This window comes from Phalangium opilio, unplaced genomic scaffold (assembly GCF_054372755.1).
Source record: "Phalangium opilio isolate 3A_F unplaced genomic scaffold, DU_Popi_V2 ptg000217l_1, whole genome shotgun sequence".
Lineage (NCBI taxonomy): Eukaryota > Metazoa > Arthropoda > Arachnida > Opiliones > Phalangiidae > Phalangium > Phalangium opilio.
Window position 1 is genome coordinate 3,725,493 of NW_028324218.1, and position 22,016 is coordinate 3,747,508.

Here is a 22,016-nt window from a genome sequence, read left to right on the forward strand (position 1 = left end):
CTACATTGCAATTTCTAGATGCAAGGAAGGCACGCTTAATTTTTGATTGGTCGCTATGGTAACCAGTACGTTATGACGTCATTAGTTCCCTGTGAATGACGCTCGTTTTAAAAGGGACTGTACACAAAATGGGGGTTGGTATTAAGCCTTGGAGAGACGTTCTAAGAAATTATTTTGAATTTTAAAAGCAAATTAGGGTAGATGGTTTTCGATGCATCTTACAAATAGGCATGGATCTTAAAACCTCTAATAGATAAAGTGCACTAAAGGGGGGGAATTAAAAATTTAATTCCTCTCTTGTTTCTTAACTTTAACTGCGCATGCGCTAAGTCATGGACAGGGCTGCCAATAATTTATTATTACTGGCATCTCCTGAATGCATCATTCAGGTTTGGAACTGAACTGAATGATCCAGAACTGAATCGAACACAGAATTCAACAAGCTAAATTCAGTCTGTTGTTGTAGTAGATAGTGGTTGAATTGCACAAGTCACAAATTGATACTATGGGAAAATGACTGTCTTTTTAAATGTGGTCCAATTTTACAAAGTTTTACAAAAAAAAAATAAAATGATTTTTCACTTTTACTCTAAATTGAATTTTTTTCCCCCTGTCAAAATGTCAAATGCACTAACCGCGGCGAACTTTCTATTAAAATACCTGTGCAGTGTGTCTCTTTCGACATCACCCGTGACCTTATACTTTTTTTCCTAAGGGCCACCCCCTAAACAAGTTGCCATAAATTTATAAGTGATATGTTCCATCCATAAGTATGATATGCACTACCTATACAAGTTCGTAATGCTACTGAGAGACTTACAGACAGCTCGAGATAACTAGTTCGAGAAGGAGAAGGAGGGGGAGCGAGTCAATTGAAGTCCTAAGTACACTCGGTGGTGGTTAATTAATTTTGCAGGTAGGACTTATTCCATCTAGGCACTCCTATTTAGTCCGCATTACTAAGCCCAAATTTGACAGCAGCGCCTCACTCACCAACCAGGCCCCTCCCTCGCTTTACCTCCTCGAATCTATGACCTACCTCACTCACTCACTCACTCACTTCAAATTCATTACAAGCCTTTCAGTTTGTCATGACCAGATATTAATTAAACAAACTTATGGAATGAACATATCTTATAAACTTATGAAGGGTCATCCGTAAATCACCCTTCCAATGTTCGTAATCGTGTTCAATATTGCCAGAATATTCAAACAAATAAAAGTGAAGGCAAGAACAAGCACATAAATAAACTAGTAAATAAGTTTAATTTCCGGTTCATATGGAAGTGGGAGATACACTTCCGGAAGTTAATATATCTTCTTACTCCTTTTGACTGACTTTATTAGCTTAATTAGTCAACGACGTTGCCCAGCACACACACCTACACACATTTGGCTTAATTAGTGTTCATTAAAAGCAACCCAGGAAACAATGCATTTTCTATAAGACTTACAATAAATTGCACTACCGTTTGAGTACAATGCAAAGTTACGTTGCATCCACGTATAATTAGTCGTGATTATTTACTACCCCTAACCCCAGGGGAGACAATATCTAACTCGGGGTCTTCATTAGCGTAAAGAGCCGAAATTAATTTGTCCGAGACACCATTAGGATAGTTTATAGTTGAAAAGACCTGTTGTATCTCAGCTCTAGTTCTTCACTGTTCTAAAAGATGGCGTTGTTAACTTTTAACACATCTTTATAACCAGCCGCCATTTTAAAAGATGGACGCTATGGTGACATATTTCCTTCAATTCAAGATTTGTGTTTGGGTTCAGCTATAGTTCCTCGACGTTCTAAAAGATGGCGTTGCTAACTTTTAGGACATCTTTATAACCAGCCGCCATTTTTAAAGATGGACTCTGTGGTGACATATTTCCTTCAATTCAAGATTTGGGATTGGGTTCCGCTATAGTTCCTCGACGTTCTAAAAGATGGCGTTGCTAACTTTTAACACATCTTTATAACCAGCCGCCATTTTAAAAGTAGGACGCTATGGTGACTTATTTCCTTCAATTCATGATTTGGGTTGTCTTATTAGCGTTAATTATCAGTTAGATAATTAGTCAAGACTTTCACTTAAATAGATCAGAAACATGGCCGTACACCATGGGAAAATTAATAGGGGGTAGCGCCATCTATTAACAAAGTTTTCTTCCTTCGTCTAAACGCCACTAGGGACTACTACTACATCTTTTGGTGGGTTTTGGATGGCAAGGCTTAGCTCTTTCTTTTGTTTATCGTTAATTATACTTTGATGAAAGGGTTAGGGCTTTGAGTCTATCCGTAAGGCGAATTGTAAGAGGAACTTTGACACTAAAGGGTTCGAAAGAAAAAGAAATAGCTCTACTATAAATGAAAGTTAGTTGGTTGGATGTTCGGTTGGTAAACCAATAAGAAGAGGTTTTCTTTCAGAGACACGTACTGTACTACCCAAGGACAATAACCAGCTTGAGCATTTTTTTTTTCGGTCCAAGTATCTTAGTGACAACCAAACCAATGTGTCACCACCGGTCTTATTATAACCAAAGGCAAATAAAAGAACGGAAAGTGAGCTAGGAACGCTTGGGAGTTTAATGAGAGGCTTAAGTACTAGCATAAACCTCGACCTCTTTTCTCTCTTGATTCTAAGGTCGACCAATCAGAGAAACGTAAGCTCTCCCTAGTCCTTACTCTCTACTTTCTCTATTTACCTCTGATCTTACATACTGAATGCCATTGGAAAGGGGCGTTAAGTAATAATGATAACAGTGAACTAGCTAGGCTTAATAGCAATGACAGTCTGTAGTCGTCAGACCCTACATTAGGCCCTAATTAGGCTTAAAGTATTGATTATGTGTTAGGATTAAAAAAAAACTTTAAATTACGCATTCAATAAAAATAGAGAATAAATTTAAATTGCCAATTTAAAATCAATTACCTTTAGGTTTTTCTTTTAAGGGGTAAGTTTTTGGAATTTAATCTATTCTTGCTACGAAAAATAAGCTAAGCCTTGGTCCCCAAAAAAATAAAAGGGTTAAATGCCATTGAAGGAAAATGAACTAAGAATAAAAATAAATTACTTTGTGGTGGCTAGTTTAATTGAAAGAGTAATTTGCATTTAAATAAAAGAAAGGGCTCGAAATTTAATTTAACTTTTCATAAAAAGTGGCATAAAAGTTTTGGAATAAAATTTAAACTTAATTATTAATTAAAATATTAGATGTGTTAGTTAGTTTCAGATGTTAATATTAAATTATTTTAACTTTAAAGTTTGTTTAATTAATATTTTAACTTTAAACCATTATTCGGATAATACCGAAGTCACAAACAACGTAAAAATAAAATTTCAACCGCGACAACTTAACTTGAAACTAGTTTAACATTGCAAAAACCGGTTTTGAATGGAGGTTTACTTTCAGGTAAAGTTGTACATTGAGAATTAATATTTTAGGCTTAAACAGGACATTAAATTATGCCCTTTCAACGAAAGGTTATAGACAATGGAATATAATAACCCCGGGAAATATTTTGATCAATAATTGGTTTAGGGGAACTTTGGCAGTGTTTTAGGCAAACAACTCACGTATTGGTGGATAGGCAGTAAAAGGGTGTTTTCAACCGACCGGCAGGGGTGGAGACCAACAGATTAAACAGCGAATAACAAGGACATTAAAAAGTTCCCTTAAGGGGTATTCTCTTTACTCATTCTGGATGGACTTTTGGGGTCTTGCTTTCCCTTTTTTATTTTTCTTTCTTTAAATCGATGTGATTGGTGGTTGTCATGACGACGGATTTTGTGTTTGCTCTGTATTAAATAACACTTAGGCACGAAATGGACGGTAGCACCAAAGAAAATATAGCTTAAGGAATAGAAAATTTAACTTAAATTATTAAGTGCAATTTTCTGAGATTGTTTACGGATATGCAGGGTGTTTTTTTGATAAACCTACCTTAAATTAAACTTGGGCGTGCTCTTAGGGTCAAAGATCATGGGGGTCTACAATATTTTCTAACGGATTAATTTAGAAACAGTCTGAAACAAAATTTGGCTGCTATTCCTTAACTTGCATTTTCTCTTAATTGTTCTCTTTCTCTTTTAACTGTTTTTCTGTCGTAGAATCTTATTTTAGGGTTAGACCATCTGACAGTCATTTGGAAAATTTCAGTCTTTGTCATCAAGTTTTCATTATTTTTTAAAAACGTGTGACACCGTCTTAATCTTAATTGAACTTAATCATACTTAAATCAATACCAAAAATTAAAATTCAAGAATTATTTTAATAATAATTAAAATATCTATCAGGCCTTTGTTTTCAGTTTCGAAATATCTCATAAAATTTTGTTATTAAACCTGGTTTTTAAATTACAAATTTCATTGCCTTTAACTATGCCTAGATGGCGTTACACGTTAAGTCACGTGTATAATGAATAATAGATTAAATCCTAACGAAAATGAGAGTATATTTATTTTTCAAGGATGTCTTTAAATTAAAAAGATCATTAAATAAATTCAAAGTAATTATTTAAATTAGAGGAAAAACATTCTTCAAGAGTACGTGACCTCCCAAAGGCGATTGTACGCCATTAAAGATCAACAGGTGTAACTTTACACCAATACCAAAGCGTAACACCACCATTTCCATGCCTTCACCTAATGCCAAGTGAAACAGTTGCCCAAGCACATCCCTGTCAGTACCCTTTTCAACACCGTCAACTCAGTTTGACAACAATATCCCCAAAAACATCTTATCAAATATTTGAAAATAAAACCTTATTTTTCGCTTTAGCACCCAAAAGACCTTCAACACGTGACCTATGACGTAATATTGACGTCAAAACTAGCCTTCAAACGAAGCTAGGTCTTCGAGCCTTATTCGCCCCGATTAGATAAAAACCAACTTAACCTAATAACACTGTCAAAGGCGTGGCCCCTTTAAACCCCTACACAATTCCCTACTGTCAACTTAACCCGTCTAGAATACGGATTACGCCCTTGTCTATTGGATTAACTTTAACCCTCTACTGAAGCGGGCGTTGTACCATCAATGAAGAGAGACTTAAGCCTTGGCCATTGTGTTATAATGGGTAGAACGGGATTAACTTGACCTTATGGGGTAATTAAAGGCAAGTGACCCGGGTAATTCGTATGTTAATCTTATAGGAGATTGCGATGTGGGTTGACAGTTCAGTGAAAGGTATCTCTATTGATTTAGGGTGTTAGAAGATTATATAATAATGCGGGAACCTTTTTATCACCCCAAAATAATGGGGGATTTTAAAAATTAATGGTGAACAATAAGGGTTGATTTGATTAGGAGCTGCTTCAAAAGTGCATTCGTCTAAGCCAATTTCATATTTTCAGAAATATCTATATTTCCACTCTATTCTTAATCCTCCTTGGTTTTAACAAGTAGCGATATCTAGTTTACTAGGGAGAAGCTATAAGATGCCTAAGTATTCGCGCGCCATAGTCCTTCAGTCCCCCTTTCAAAATGCAAGGGAAGAGGTGAAAGGAGGCTCCGGGCTATTTCGCCTCTCCTCAGTCGGAAAATATGACTGTAATTTTCTTGTCATTCGCATCGCGCTGACGTGCACGAGTTTTCAAGAACCAATGAGATGCTGGTTGTACTTTAGAGGCGGTGGGGATTAACTCTTGGACTGGAGATAAAGCGGCATGGAAATGTGGCGAATTTATACTTTCTCCCTAATAAACTAGATATCACTTCTTGGTTTGAATAAATCTTTAAAACTTTCTTTAATAACTGGCGCGTGAAAACCTTTTATACTTTCAAAACCGGCGCGTGAAAACCTTTTATACTTTTACATCAGGTTAAGCTTTAGCAATAAACTGACAAAAATTTGTGTGTCAATATGTTCTCTTCTCTGATATAAGGCGACAGCTGAAATTATTGGGAAATATCTTTGGAAAATATCTTTCCATGATAAAACGAAATATTCAATTCTGACGCCAATAAAATCAAAATCAAACGTAAAAAATGTCTATCTTTAAAATGTGGGGGAGTTCAATTGATAAGAAATCTAGAATCTTAGACGCCAATGTACTATATAGTTTTCAATCTGAAATTGCCCTAAACACCAAAGCTAAACTAAACCAATAATCCCAAGTTCTAGAAAAGCAAACTCGAGTTGAACTTAAATACACTGATGAAGATTGCAGACGACAATTTTTTTTTTTAATTTTATGGTATTTGATTTCCTCGGTAAGCCTAATTATTGAAAACACGTTTGATACGCCTCTGAAGTAACGAATAATCAAAGGCAAACAGACCATGATCATACGTGTACATTAATATATATGAATATTGCGCAACTACAGTTTATAATAAGTAACAATAATACAATCACAGACGTTTATACGTAAATACAACAGACCATTGCCTCCTATATCTACCAAGGCCCGTGTATAGTATGATTTTTAGAACCAGGATATTTAGTTGCATACGATTGTCTAATTTTCAAAATAGATGGCGCTGTATCTCAGCAGATTTAAATGCAATTTGGATTACGCGCATTTCAACAATGTGACGAGTTGGCGGAATTTAAAAAGTGACGTCATTTTTCGCGAGTATTTAGCAGTGCCTTTAGCGGTAAACCGATACGAACTAAAAATATTTCCTTTGAGAAGGAAATATATATCACCAAGAAGTGATATCTAGTTTATTAGGGAGAAGCTATAAGATGCCTTAGTATTCACGCGCCATAGTCCTGCAGTCCCCCTTTCAAAATACAAGGGGGGACATAAAAGGAGGCCGGGCTATTTCGCCTCTCCTCAGTCGGAAAATATGACTGTAATTTTCGTCATTCGCGTCTCGCTGACGTGCACGAGTTTTCAAGAACCAATGAGATGTTGGCTGGTTGTAATTTAGAGGCGGCGGGGATTAACTCCGGACACGTCTACGTAACGTTTGGACTGGAGATAAAGCTGCTGGAAATGTGGGGCGAATTTATACCTTCTCCCTAATAAACTAGATATCACTTCTTGATATCATAATGCGCGGGCCTTGATGGATGTAGGAGGCAATTATCAGACTATAAAGGTACATACACCACACAAAGTCTTAATTTATTAAATGTTAATCCTTAACTTACGAGTTTCCTAACGAATTTTGGCGGAGTTTCATCTTCGGGGATTTCAGGAATTGTTTCAGCTACTCCAACTCGTGGAATCCAAAATAATTTCCCGCGAGACATTTCAGAAACGAATTTAAAACAGCCCTAGGCCTAATTTTGAAGACTTTTGAACATTCGAGGATCGTCTCGAGTCGTCTACTAAAGGCCACGGTTAAATATTTATCAAAGTTTTACGTCACCTTGTTTTAAAATTCCTTTTGCCAAATAGTTATTTATTAAAATTAACACTTCACGATCACGTTAAATTAGGTTCATTTGTCGTCTGCTAAAGGTCAAAAATCTCCGAACTTTCTAGACCAATAAATCACTTTGTTTGAAAATTCCCTTTTTCAAATTATTTAGACATTCAAAATAGATTTGAGGTTAAATTGTCGTCTGCTAAAGGTCACTCCGAACTTTCTACATCAATTATTCACTTATTGAGCGAAAATTCCTTTTTGGTAAATTATTTAGATATTCAAAATAGATTTGAGGTTAAATTGTCGTCTGCTAAAGATCACGTTTAAATATCTCCGAACTTTCCACATCAATTAATCACTTATTCACTTATTGAGTGAAAATGCCTTTTGGGCCTTTGGCAAAACATTTCAATATTCAAAATAGTCTAAATTTCACGCTCGAGGTTACTTATCGTCTGCTAAAGGTCACGTTTAAACATCTCCGAACTTTCCACATTAATTAATCAATTCTAGAGTTAAAATTCCTTCCGCAACATCAGTTATTTACTCAAAATTGTCTAAATATCTCGATAACCGAGTACGAACAAGTGAACTCCTTAACACACTGAAACAAAGACTACACTGATATGTAACACAAGTTCTCTTCAATGAGTGGTTTTATTGACTTCAATTTTTAACTGTAAAAAAACTGGTGGGGGTAGTATATAATCTGATATATAGATAATTCATAATCTAACTTCACAAGCCAGAACAAGAAAAAATAAAAAAAAGTTCTTCATAGGGGATTCAAAGTCAATTCCAAAATATTATTGTTACGGCATAAGTTTATAAAATATGCTCCTTCCATAAGTTTGTTTAATTAATATCTGGTCATGACAAACTGAATGAAAGGCTTGTAATTTTAAAGTGAGTGAGTGAGGTAGGTCATAGATTCGAGAAGGTAAAGCGAGCGAGGGAGGCCTGGTGAGTGAGTGAGGCGCTGCTGTCAAATTTGGGCTTAGTAATGCACCAGACTAAATAGGAGTGCCTAGATGGAATAGGTCCTAGCTGCAAAATTAATTAACCACGTGCACCGAGTGTACTTAGGACTTCAATTGACTCGCTTCCGTCGTTCTCCTTCTCGAACTAGTTATCTCGAGCTGCTCTAAGTCTCTCAGTAGCATTACGAACTTGCATAGGTAGGTGTTATACTTATGAGACATATCACTTATAAACTTATGTTGTTACACAACCCTAGATATGAAATGCACAGATCATCTGTATGGTGTATGTAGTATGTTTTACAAGAGTACTTTTAAGTGTTTCGAAATATATGTAAAGGCACAGTGTCACTGAAAACAATCAGTGACCTTCAGTAGTAGCTTCCAAATTGATTTGAATAAACGTGACTGAAAAGCTAATGAGGCTTGAATAATTATAAATTAAAGGTCAAATAACAAATATGTCAATAGAAACTACTATTAGTTCGTAACGTTATTGGGGAATTTCGTAGCATTAGACATTAGGCCTAACTATGTTGAATTTTTGTTGTCGTACAAGGCTTAACTAAGTTGCATTCTTCTAGCTAATTAAATTGGTTAATATTATAATTAAGTCGCATTAGGCTTAGGTACTTTTCACGTCAGCTAATTCTCATTAACAGCTTTTAAATAACGAAACAATTTGAAAAAATTCAAACCAAGGCTTAACGAATTATTTCAGTTGCATTAGGCTTAAGTACTGTCCATTCTTAGTTCGTAAATTAAGTCGTATTAGGTTTAGGTACCATTCATATTCACTAACCACGTGTTATTACGTTTGAACGATTTTTAAATCCTGAAAAAAAAAAAAAAAAAAAATCTAGCCAAGGCTTAAAGAATTATTTCAGCTGCATTAGGCTTAAGAACTTTCCATTCTTAGTTCGTAAATTAAGTCGCATTAGGCTTAGGCACCTTCCATATTCGCTAATCACGTGACGTTACGATTTAAAACACGAAAAGTTTTATTATATTAATTTCTTTAAAAGCTTTTATCAGTTCTAGGCCTTTTCCAAGATTATAAATTCTTTCGACCAAGGCTTAAACAGTTCTAAATATAAATGCCTTTTTACGCTAATCTATTCCATTTGAGGTTCGTAAAAATTTACGAAACTTTTCGTTATCTTAATTTGCACGTCTTATAAGTTATTAAGAATAATTATTTTTAGATTTTTTGTTTTTACGTTTTACCTTAAATTCTAGGAAATTTCCATTTTCTAAAAATAATTAGATTTTAATGAAAGAAAAGTTATTTTATTAAATGGAGATAAAAAAGAAGATTATAATTAAAAATTAATTGTACTAGATCCAAAATTGAAAAATTAATTATTTAGAAATTAATATATATATATATATATATATATATATATATATATATATATATATATATATATATATATGTACCTAGGTCAACATTAAGTTTTAAAAATAATATTATGAAGTTGATTTTCTAATCAATAAAAGGTACGAAGTCTAACTTCCAAATTAAAACTAATAATAATAATAACTTATATAACCAAATGGAAATAGAATGTAGTGGAAAGTTAACAGGTATTTATTTCACTGCCCATCTTAGTTGGTTCTAGAGACCAATCACCCTTAATTAAATTAGAAATCATTGTCTTTAATTTAGCTTTATAATTACATTTAAGTGGTCATCCCTAAAACACTCAAATCGTAATTCATACAAGTAGTATACCACGTGGGCAGTAAATATTTCTGTTAGCTCTGGTTAAGTACTGCTTACTTTCTGTTAACTATATTTGCCATTGATATAACTAGATACTTCCCTATCATTCTAATGTATTACTAGTATCAACAAGAGTAGATACGGTTAAAGTAAATAAATGGTTCGTATCAATTTAAGCTGTTAGTGTTATTAGGCTTAAGACAAATGATTTACGGGGTTGTTAGGCCTAAAAATAAGATCGTGCTTAAGCAACGACAGTTGAGAGACAGCAAAAGACTTTTAATTGACACTACGCTCCGTTCTACCTCAAAAGTTCACGATATAATCAACTAACATTTATGCCAGTCCACTTTTTGTACTCATTAAAATCAGGAATGCATACAGCTACTAGGAATGAACGAATTTTGCTACATCCTTTTTCATTCAATGTATCTAGGCGGATTTTGTAGGGACTAATACTAATTTTACAACCAAGACCACTGTTGTATTTGAATGAATGTTCTTAATTCTTATATGGGTTCTTGCATGTAGACTATTATTTCAAAGATGAAGAAAATTAGTATGAATGTTTTAATATGCTAATTTTTAAAATTAAATTTTTTTAAAAGCTGTGTATTCGATATTCGGAGAGTGCTTAGCGTATTTGACGAATACCGAGCACCATGTTAAATTATCGTCGTCTTTATGACAAAATTCTATGTAAAAGCTGTGTATTCGGTACTTGACGAATACCGAGCACCATGTTAAATTAACGTCGCCTTTACCACAAAAATTCTGGGTAAAATTAACATAATTAACTCAGTCTGCACAGCAATTAGCGAATACACCCAAAATAGCCAAAAAAAATTTTAACTTTTCCATGTAAATATTAACACTAATACTAATAAAAATCGCATTTTAACTACCTTTATTTAAAATAATAAAAAATAATACTAACTTTCTTTATTCAAATTTCCTAACCTCATTGACCCATTAATACTTATTTAACACTTCCACACGTTTAAAAAAAATATTAGTTTAAAATATCGCTTCAGGCTTCAAAACATCCAATAATTATAAAATAAAAATGAAAAAATAAAATCCCAAACTTATTTTATGTAAAATAAAAAAATTTAAACAAGAAAAGAAGTTCAAAACTTACAAAGAAGAAGTTTTCAACGAGTCTTTTAAAATCCATGCCTTGGGAATTGTAATATTCGGTAACTGCGAACGTATGGGAAATCCGAAGGTGGGTCCCTTTTGGCACGCGCGTTAACTCTTAAGTAACTGTAATGCCTCGTGAAAAAGGTTTTAAAAGCAAGACGCTTAATAAGAGGTTTTTTTCTCCTTCTTATTATTTTCTTTGAGAGGTGAGGCGAATCCAAGTTCTTTTTGTAAAGTTCGAATTACGTTTATTTGTTCCTACGATTTCGGTTCACAGGCAATAACTTGATGACTAAAGACTATTTTGGCTCAATAGCTAAGCTATGCATAAGTTGATAAGTGATATGTTCGCTCCATAAGTATGATTTGCACTACCTATACTATCCTTAATGCTACTGAGAGAGTTACAGCAGCTCGAGATAACTAGTTCGACTCAAGGAGAACGACGGAGAACGACGGAAGCGAGTCAATTGAAGTCCTAAGTACACTCGGTGGTGGTTAATTAATTTTGCAGCTAGGACATATTCCATCTAGGTCCTATTTAGTCTGCAATACTAAGCCCCCTTTGACAGCAGCGCCCTACCACTCACCAGGCCTCCCTCGCTTTACCTCCTCGAATCTATGACCGACCTCACTCACTCACTTCAAAATCACAAGCCTTTCAGTTTGTCATGACCAGAGATTAATTAAACAAACTTATGGAAGGAACATATCTAATAAACTTATGCTAGCTAGGTATACGTGTTTAATAAAGGGTATAGTATGTTTCAAGGTAAGATAATAGCGTTGTTTTATGGGGTAGATTTTAATTTTTTAACCAACAAGATGGCGTCCGATTTATATGAAAATTTGTACAGTTTTGATGAAATATGTAATAAAGATATTTTCAAAATTTTAAAAGAATCGGTTGAAATTTAGGGGAGTTATAACGTAAGGAAGTTCGGGTTACTTTTATTGCTGCCATTTTGCAAGATGGCGCCCGATTTAGACGAAACTTTATACAGCTATGCTCTATAGTGTAATGAATCTATGTTAAAAATTTCAAGGGTATCGGTTTAAAATTAAGGAAGTTATAGCGTCATGAAGTTCGGGTTACTTTCCTGGCAGACATTTTCCAAGATGGCGTCTGATTTATAACAAAAACTACGCATCTTCGGGGGCATAGATTATAATGAACGGTTGTACGGAGTATTAACAGTCAAACTTTAAATTCTAATAAAGAAAGGGAATATGACTTTATTGTAATTAAATTAAAGATCTATAATTGGCTGCTAATTATTCTAAAACGCTAATAAGCCGTGAAGTTGAGAATGAACGCAAGGCTTAGCTTATATAAATAAATGTAAAGGGTTCGTTCGGTGTTGCCTTGGAGGGTCAAATTACAGGTATGCGGTTATGAATGCTGTTTGTCTTTGGAAAATTCAAGCCGTTTGATTGGATGATTTTTAACGTTTTAAAAAAGGGTTGACGTAGGTGCCTTATGTATGCTAATGCGATTCCAATCACGTTCAAAACTTAAATTATACTCGTGGTCAGTTTTATATTTAGGTCACGTGTTAATTATTTTCCAAACCATAGGTTCTTAAATTAAGTTTATTATTATGCACGTGTCCTCGCACGTGATTCAACAGCGTACTGGGCTGAATGAATGAAAAGAAGCCATAGATGGATCTCTAAAAAGTTAAACCGAAAATAGATCTACTAGAAATTAAACACACAAACAGCATTTAACCAACCACAACAAAATTCATATCGTGACTTCATCTATTAAGCCTAATCCCTATAAATATTCCTGATGAATGAAAAGAAGCCATAGACTGCTAAGCCTAAAATAGACGAAATTGAAATAGCCCTTACCTTAAGCCTAATATCAAACTACGATCTACAGTATTTTATCCTCAAAACACATAAAGTGCATAAAACCAACCACAGAAATGCCAATATCATCACTTTACCAATTTTCATTACTAAGCCTAATTCCTAAAATTATAAACTTTTAAATTAGACACAAATAGAAACAGGCCTTGCGTTAAGCCTAAATTCGAACTACGCTCTACAGTAATTTATCCTCAAAACACAAAGTGCATAAAACCAACCACAAAAAAGCTCATATCATCATTTGACCAATTTTCATAACTAAGCCTAATTCCCAGAAAGAAAGAAAGAAAAAATCATTTAAAAATGTAATCCATTTGCATCCGCTTTGTGATTGGTTTATTTTGAAAATAAAGCGGTTAAGGTCGTTCCTGGAACGCGACTGCTTGTCTTAGAAGGTATATTTCCATAATTAATATTGCGGTTGGGATACTGGAGGTGTAGCAATGAATCTCTTGAGAAAAGGCGGGAAAACTACTCCCTGAGTCTAGCCTTATAGTTAGGGTGGAAGCATAATTTGAACGCGTTCTGTTTAAAGGGATTAACCCGCGTAAAGTAATTTGTCATCGCAGAATTTTTTCTTTTGCGGTCTACAAGGCGCCGTTCTATATTTCTTCACGCCCAAAACTACGTAACACTTTTTAGATTAAAAAAAAAATTAAAAAAAAAAATTTAAAGGAACTCTTTTTGTTATGATCCTTCAGATTTAATCTTTAAAGATAATTTTTTACGTGTAACTAATTTTGCATGGTGTAATAAGATTTCTGGGAATTTCTTGGGATGTTATATACCTTGATATACTTATTCAGGCATTGTAATTATAAAGTAGCCAATCACAGAGAGCTAGGATTAAAATTTCAAAAATTGGATTTTTCATTAAATTGCTAAGCTTAATTAATAGCTGTATTTATAGGTCTTAGTACGATGAAACAACACTTAAATATTAAATAACAGACGACGCTACGGCTTTTATGGGGTTAGTTCGTTCAAAGCGCCATCTATGGACCAAAAAAGAAGTAATGAGAGAAATTATGGCTCTTTAAAAATTGAATTTTTCCAAAAATTGCTAAGCCTAATAGCTGCATTTATACGGTTTAGTACAATGAAAAAAACGCTTAAATATCAAATAGCAGACGATGCTACAACTGTTTTATGGGGTTAGTTCGTTTAAAGCGCCATCTATGAACCAAAATTGAAGTAAAGAGAGAAATTATGGCTCTTATTGAATTTATCCAAAAATTTCTAAGCCTAAAACCTGCATTTATAAGTCTTAGTACAATTTAAAAACGCTTAAATACCAAATAGCAGACGATGCTACGGCTAATTCCTAGGGTTAGTTCGTTTAAAGCGCCATCTATCGACCAATAAAGAAGTAAAGAGTGAAATTATGGCTCTTTAAAAACCAAAACATGCTTTTACAGACTAGAGAAAACCTAATTTAAATATGAGAAAATCATTTTTATTCCAATTTGAAAATTGAAAATTTGAAACCAACATATTTTGCCTTAAGCTAAAAAAAAAATACGAGAGTATGAAATAATATATTTCAAAAAAGGAAAGTAGCTTGTCATTGGCTGAGACTGTGAGTTAACGGGGTTTTTTTTTAAAAAAAAGGGGAATATCCATTGAAAAGCGCACCCTATCGCTATAAATGTGAAATACAAGCTCATATAATATGATACGATATTCAAGATATAGAAAATATAATCCTCAAAGGTAAAGAGGTTTTACCAAGGGACACAACACTATTTTAATAAAAGAAAATATATTGAGTATTTGACTATTTAAATTGCTTCTCCAAAAATTTTATGTTTCTCACGAATTTTCAATTTTATTTTGCTTAGATTTGAGATTAATATTTTATACACTAGTGTCCAGCCCCTCGGATTTCTCTACATACTCCAAAAAAATAAAGGAAGTGTTATTTTAAGAGAAAATTTAAAGATGGGCAACTTGAGATATAAACTTCAGTGTCAGTTTATCAAAAGTGTATATCTTTGAAGTATATATATTGCTACATACCTAAGCCTTGCCATGAGCATCGCGAATAAAGTGGGAGGTACACTAAAGTCTTTAACTAAATGCTGTAACTTGCAAACTATTATAGATTATCTATTAGGCATTTGAAATGCCTAAGCCTTGTCTGAAGCATGCCAAATAAGGTGAAGTTATAAAATAACTTGCTAAATAGTTAAGCCTTGGCAAAATCATCGTCAAAGGGCCTTAAATTATTCGGGATAACTTGCAGACGATTATAGATTAGCTAAGCCTTGTCCGAAGTATGGGAAAATAATTTAAAGTTGTAAAATAACTTGCTAAATAGTTAAGCCTTGGCAGAATCATCATCAAAGAGGCTATAATATTGGATTTAACTTGCAGACGATTATAGATTATCTATTAGATATTCAAATTAGCTAAGCCTCGTCAGATGCATCGAGTATAAGTTATAGCAGATAGTTATGAAACTGGCTCTATGAAAACACAAGGGAATCTTAAACATTTCATTTAAAATAGTATAATATCTTAAAAAGTCTCTGTTGAATAAGAACCACAGCTTGAACCAAGGCATAAATCTACCCGCCATTAGGCTTAGGTCCCAAGAGATCGATTTTTCAAAACAGTATGAGCTTCTAAAGTTCTACAAGTAAGAATAAAAAAAGGAGGTTTAAATTTTTTAGGGTTAGAAACTTCAACAAGATGGCCCAAGGGCTGGGCCTTAATAGTAATTTTACACGGCTCACGTGACCCCCCGTATAGTTGACAACTAAAAACATTTCTGAAACACAATCGTGTATCCCTTTAATTTCTAATAACGTCACATTTCAAATAATATTAATGAAACTAAATTGTGCACCCCACTAAAGTATAATTTTTAAAAACCATACGAATCAAATAATGTATTTAAACAAAATCCTGGATCCCCTAAACCAGAAATCACTATGACCGTAAGGCGTCCCCTCTATTTTACGAAACCTAACCTAACCATCCAGCATAATCTCTGATGTATCACGCGCACAAAGTGCAGTAGTGCACGAAAATTATCATCTTGTTTCCCTTCACTCAAAAAAGCCCGCGAGATTTAAACTACCTTTCTTTCCTCTCTCTCCGAGCGGGATGCCCCCTCTCCCTCTTCCCCCTCTCACTAATACACGGCTCACGTGACCCCCCGTATAGTTGATTTCCAATAAATCGTACAACTAAAAACATTTCTGAAACACAATCGTGTATCCCTTTAATTTCTAATAACGTCACATTTCAAATAATATTAATGAAACTAAATTGTGCACCCCACTAAAGTATAATTTTTAAAAACCATACGAATCAAATAATGTATTTAAACAAAATCCTGCATCCCCTAAACCAGAAATCACTATGACCGTAAAGCGTCCCCTCTATTTTACGAAACCTAACCTAACCATCCAGCATAATCTCTGATGTATCACGCGCACAAAGTGCAGTAGTGCACGAAAATTATCATCTTGTTTCCCGCGAGATTTAAACTACCTTTCTTTCCTCTCTCTCCGAGCGGGATGCCCCCTCTCCCTCTTCCCCCTCTCACTAATATACCAGGCAGGCAGTTCTCTCTCTACGCGGAGCTTCGTATCGCCACCGCGTACGCTAGCGATCTCTCTCTCTCATCGTAAGCGTACGTTTCGCGGACGCGACCGGTTTCCCTCTCTCTCTCATCGTAAGCGTTCGTTTCGCGGACGCGTCCGGGACAGGGACAGGGACAGGGACAGGGACAGGGGTTTTGGTGCCGTTTCTTAAATTTTACCGTAATTAAAATTACGTGTAAAATTAAAAAGGATGCTTCTTGCTTGAAAGATATTACGCTTTTAAAAGACAAAGGCCTAAGGATACATGTGGATGCAATATAAAATGGCGGGAAACTGGAAAATCCCGCCAAAAAAAACCTATTTATGCGCGCGAGAGAGAGATCCAGCTCAGTCATGGATGGAACAAACACAATATACTTTACAAAACCCTTTTTTATACTAGGCAAGATTTCCCGCGCTTTTTCTTTAGGAAGCAAACGAGGCTTATCATAACAGCTAAGCCTTGGTTATTATTATTTTTCCTTTTTTTCAAATTATGATAGTATTAAAAGATCTTAGATGTTATAGAGGCAAGAGTTATTTGTTTAAACTGCAACAACGAAAAGAAAATGATAGTATGGTAGTTCTAAAATAGGAAATGCTTGAATTTTAAACCGTTAGGCTTAATGACAATACATATTTTATATTATATCAAAATAGGCCTAACTCTACTTTAAGCCGATAGTGTTCGGTGTTGACATCTAACCGTTTTAATTGCAACTATTTAAGCCTAACACTCTTCAAATGTCTTTTCAAGAAATTTGAAAAGGAAAATAACTTGAATTAAGTCGTTAGGCTTAATGACAATGCATATTTCATGTTTCAATTTTAAAATAGGCCTAACTCTACTTTACGTCGATAGTGTTCAGTATAACCGTATTAATTGCAATAATTTAAGCCTAAAACTCTTCAAATATCTTTACAATTTCAACTGATTTTAAAAAAGAAAATCGAATTTGAATTTACAAAAATAGGCCTAACTCTTCTTTTCGCCGATAGTGTCGACATCTAACTGTAATAAATGGAATCAGTTAAGCAAGCCTAAGAGTAAGTTTCCCTTTCTCTTAAGTTTTTGGGCGTGGTTTTATAAACTTCCTTAAGGGGTACACACAAAAAAATTGTTAATTATATAGATACGGTTATTGTTGAAGCTCGTTATATTTTTTTTCCTCTCTCTCTCTCTCTCTCTCAATGGCTTTCAAAGCTTTGGTATATTATATTTAAGTGTTGTAATCTTTTCGCGTTAATTTTTTTTAGCCAGGGGCGCAAAAAAACGTCAAGTAGCGTGACTTGATTGCATAAATAAGTTTTTCTACACAGATGGCGATATTCTGCGCGGGAAATAAGCCATACGTCATTTTGATTACGCGACAATGTTTAAGCTTACCCCGCCAAAAATAAACGTGGTCGAAATCCATCATTATAACTCAAAGGGATAGTTGTACTACTTGTAACTCAATAGATAATTTACAAAGGGGGGCGTGGCGTCGCGTAGTGTCGTCTGCTTTATTTAGGGTTAAGATTGAAAATTGATAGGACGGTATTTGGATAACAAAGACGTTGATTAATTAGATAGGGGCTTCAAAGTTACCAGTCCTGCTTAAACAAAGTAATCCTTGTTGTTTGTTAAATTGTATCTTAATTTGTAATCGTCTTTGTTGCAAACATATCGTCATATCAATGTTAACACAGTCTTAAGAAAAACAAAATGCTCCAACACAAGATATTTTAATTCCCTACTTTTCAAAAGCTTCTATACTTTACTCTTAATTTGGGGACTTTTTAACTTAATTAAACTTAATTAAATTAAATGAAATTAAATTAAAAAATTGCGTGTAATTAGGTACATTATAGTTAAATATTTCTAACTGAATTTGAATTCATTTTAGTGCTAAACATTACTTTTTATTAAGTTTCGGTTTCTAAGGAAGTGACGTCATAGTTTGATCTTTAAGGGGAGGGAGCTTCCCTCGACCCATACTTATGAAGAATATGATAGCCTTATGACAGAAACCAGATCACTTCAATTTCATATTGCAAGATAAAATACCTCATAAAATCGAGTGTTTTTCTTTTTATTAAATTTTTTCTTACTCCGTTTTATAAACAATAGACCTACCTTTATAAACTCTGAATAAAACCTTGATAGACTGTTTCATTTTAAATCGGGAGCTACGTAACTCCAGCCTTTATATAATAGTAATGATAACTATAAATGATAGAGAAGTACTAAACAAACAGATTGAATTTAATATAAAATATATATAATATTATATTATATATGGAAAAGGTCATGCATTGCATTACTTTGGATGGAAATATGTTATTTCTATATTTTAAAACTATATAAACAAGTCAAAACAATTTTTAAAAGCATTATTATTATTTTGCATTTGAAGTATTTAAAGTTTTGAATAAGTTTGATTTGAATTTTTGATTTAGAAATAAAATATGTATACGTATTTCTCATTAAGTATAGATTAAAATGGCGTGAGGATGTTTAATACTGTAGGGGGCGTATCTAAAATATTTCCTATTTTAAAGGTATAGTCTCATACCAAAGATTTTATATAGCAAAGTTTTGATTGATAAATTAAATTAATGCAATAAATATTTAAATTCTTTATAGTAAAATAGGATTCTTTTCATAGGTAATTATAGGATTTTATAGGAGAAAAAAAACACGTGCTTTTATAGGATTTTATAGGAGAAAAAAATCATGTGTTTTTATAGGATTTTATAGGAGAAAAGATCATGTGTTTTTATAGGAAAATATAGGAATAAAAATGCATGCTCATATATATAATACTATCTATTTCGGCTTAAACTATATTATAGAAAAATCTCAAATAAATCAAAAATTATAACAAATTGGGGATTTTACTTTGAATTAAATTCAGAAGAACCTAATTAAATTAAATGATATAATATAATTAAAAAAAATAATCCTGAGCACAAACTCCGCCTGATCAATTTCGGTCAAATCAAGTCCCAAATGTCACCTCGATTTTAAAAGAGCCATAACTAAATTTTAATTAAAATAAATTTGATAATGCTAAACTATAAACGAAAACTAAGACCCCAAACTAAGCATCAAAAATATATAGGAAATATTATAGTCTGACCTTTCATGAAATAATAGCATAATAATAATATAGGACAGGTACAAAAAATATAGGATTCTATAGGAATTATAGGACCACTGGGCTCCATAATAATACTGTAACACTATTCCTTCAAAAAATTAAAATTATCTTTTCTAATTCTATCAGTTGGTTTAACATTTCACGCACAAAAAAAAACTGTATCTCATACACGTACTGGTGTCTCAAATCTCGATGAAAATTAACACCCTAAACTAATGATACCACGATGACACACAAAAAAAAAAATTAAACACACATTGAAGGTTTTGGGGGACGGAGTATTATCAGACATAAATCAAATACTTTGGATGCGAAAAAAACCAAAAAAATTGAGATTAAAAGTTAAAGCTTTCTGGAGTCAATGCGACACTATGACCGACTATGACTATAATAAACATACACTATTTTTTCTCATAAGTCTGCCATAAATGAAAGGGTCTTTTCTTGAGGTTAAATTGAGTGTTAAGTGCAGTGGGGTCAAAGAACATTGATTAGTCCCTAAAACCATTAGGAAATAGCCACACATATAGAGTAAGACAGGGTAGAACCATAAGTTTATAAGATATATTCCTTCCATAAGTTTGTTTAATTAATATCTGGTCATGAAAAACTGAAAGGCTTGTAATTTTGAAGTGAGTGAGGTAGGTCATAGATTCGAGGAGGTAAAGCGAGGGAGGGGCCTGGTGAGTGAGGAGGGCGCTGCTGTCAAATTTGGGCTTAGTAATGCAGACTAAATAGGAGTGCCTAGATAGAATTAGGTCCTAGCTGCAAAATTAATTAACTACCACCGAGTGTACTTAGGACTTCAATTGACTCGCTTCCGTCGTTCTCCTTCTCGAACTGTAAGTCTCTCAGTAGCATTTCGAACGTGTATAGGTAGTGCATTTCATACTTATGGATGGAACATATCACTTATAAACTTATGGTTATGGTATGCTAATTACGAAGTACATATGTTATTACTAGAAATACTTCGTGGTTTTAGGGGGGGGGGCAATCAATATTGTTTGGGAGCCTAAATGAGGTTGTAGACCTCCAGGTTTTTTAATACACCTTCATTATTAACGTATTTAAAAAGGTATACTTATTGTCGATATGTTATTTATAGTTAGATAATAGAGATAATGTTTTATCTTAATTTTAGAGCTAAAAGTCAGCTAGGGTGAGTGAGGTATCTGCACTGAAATAAGGGAGTCGGCTTCTTGGTGCTTATAGTGTCATGGTATAAACGTACCCCCAATAAATAAATCATAGGATAGGTTGATAACAAAGCTAGGCCATGGATTAAAACACTGTACTGTTGAGTCGAGGTCTTAAGGGATTGTTTGTCATATTGCAGTTTTTTCCTTATTAATTAATATTAATATTATTGTTATTGGAGATTTAATTTTAATGCTAAATTTTGGACAGAAATTAACTGCGTTTCAAAGTTGGGTTTTTAAATTTTGTGAAGTAATAACCCATATTTCTATGCTGAACTTTGACCCGAAACTGCAGTAATTTCAATGCTATATTACACAAAGAAACTACAGAACTATATATTAAAGATAAGTGTGCCCTTTAAAAGAGAGTTCTAGCGAAGATTCTGCAACTCGTGCTTAACGAACTTAGAATCTGTCAATGACGTAACCAACTCGAGGCATAAATGGCAAGGTTATCCAATTATGATGATTGAGCAATAATTATACGCTCAATTGTAGTTATGGCTTCTACAACCATAAATTCATAAGATAAGTTCCTTCCATAAGTTTGTTGAATTAATTTGAATTCTGGTCATGACAAACTGAAAGGCTTGTAATTTTGAAGTGAGTGAGTGAGTGAGGTAGGTCATAGATTCGAGGAGGTAAAGCGAGGGAGGCCTGGTGAATGAGGTGGCGCTGCTGTCAAAGGGGGCTTAGTAATGCAGACTAAATAGGACCTAGATGGAATAGGTCCTAGCTGCAAAATTAATTAACCACCACCGAGTGTACTTAGGACTTCAATTGACTCGCTTCTGTCGTTCTCCTTGAGTCGAACTAGTTATCTCGAGCTGTTGTAAGTCTCTCAGTAGCATTACGAATCGTATAGGTAGTGCAATTCATACTTATGGAGCGAACATATCACTTATAAACTTATGCTTCTATCTACAACATACAAACAAACCCTAAGTCTAAAGTTAATTTTTTTACGAGTGTTTTATGACCTCATCTCCTCAATAGATATAATAGTAAACACGTCTCCAGTACAACGGAAT

General features: G+C 33.8%; 1 protein-coding gene across 4 annotated transcripts in view; it reads right to left on the reverse strand.

The window, feature by feature from the left end:
• LOC149615736 (cGMP-inhibited 3',5'-cyclic phosphodiesterase 3A-like) overlaps positions 1-22,016 on the reverse strand; it is a 77,434-nt gene that overhangs the window by 51,799 nt on the left and 3,619 nt on the right. Inside the window, exon 1 of one of the 4 annotated variants that reach the window (XM_089856054.1) lies at positions 7,097-7,949. The exons of the other annotated variants lie outside the window; for them this stretch is intronic. Within the exon in view, the coding sequence (XP_089712180.1) occupies positions 7,097-7,198 (102 nt within the window). The 5' untranslated portion in view covers positions 7,199-7,949. Of the gene's footprint in view, positions 1-7,096; positions 7,950-22,016 lie in introns of those variants that run through there. 4 annotated transcript variants of the gene reach the window in all.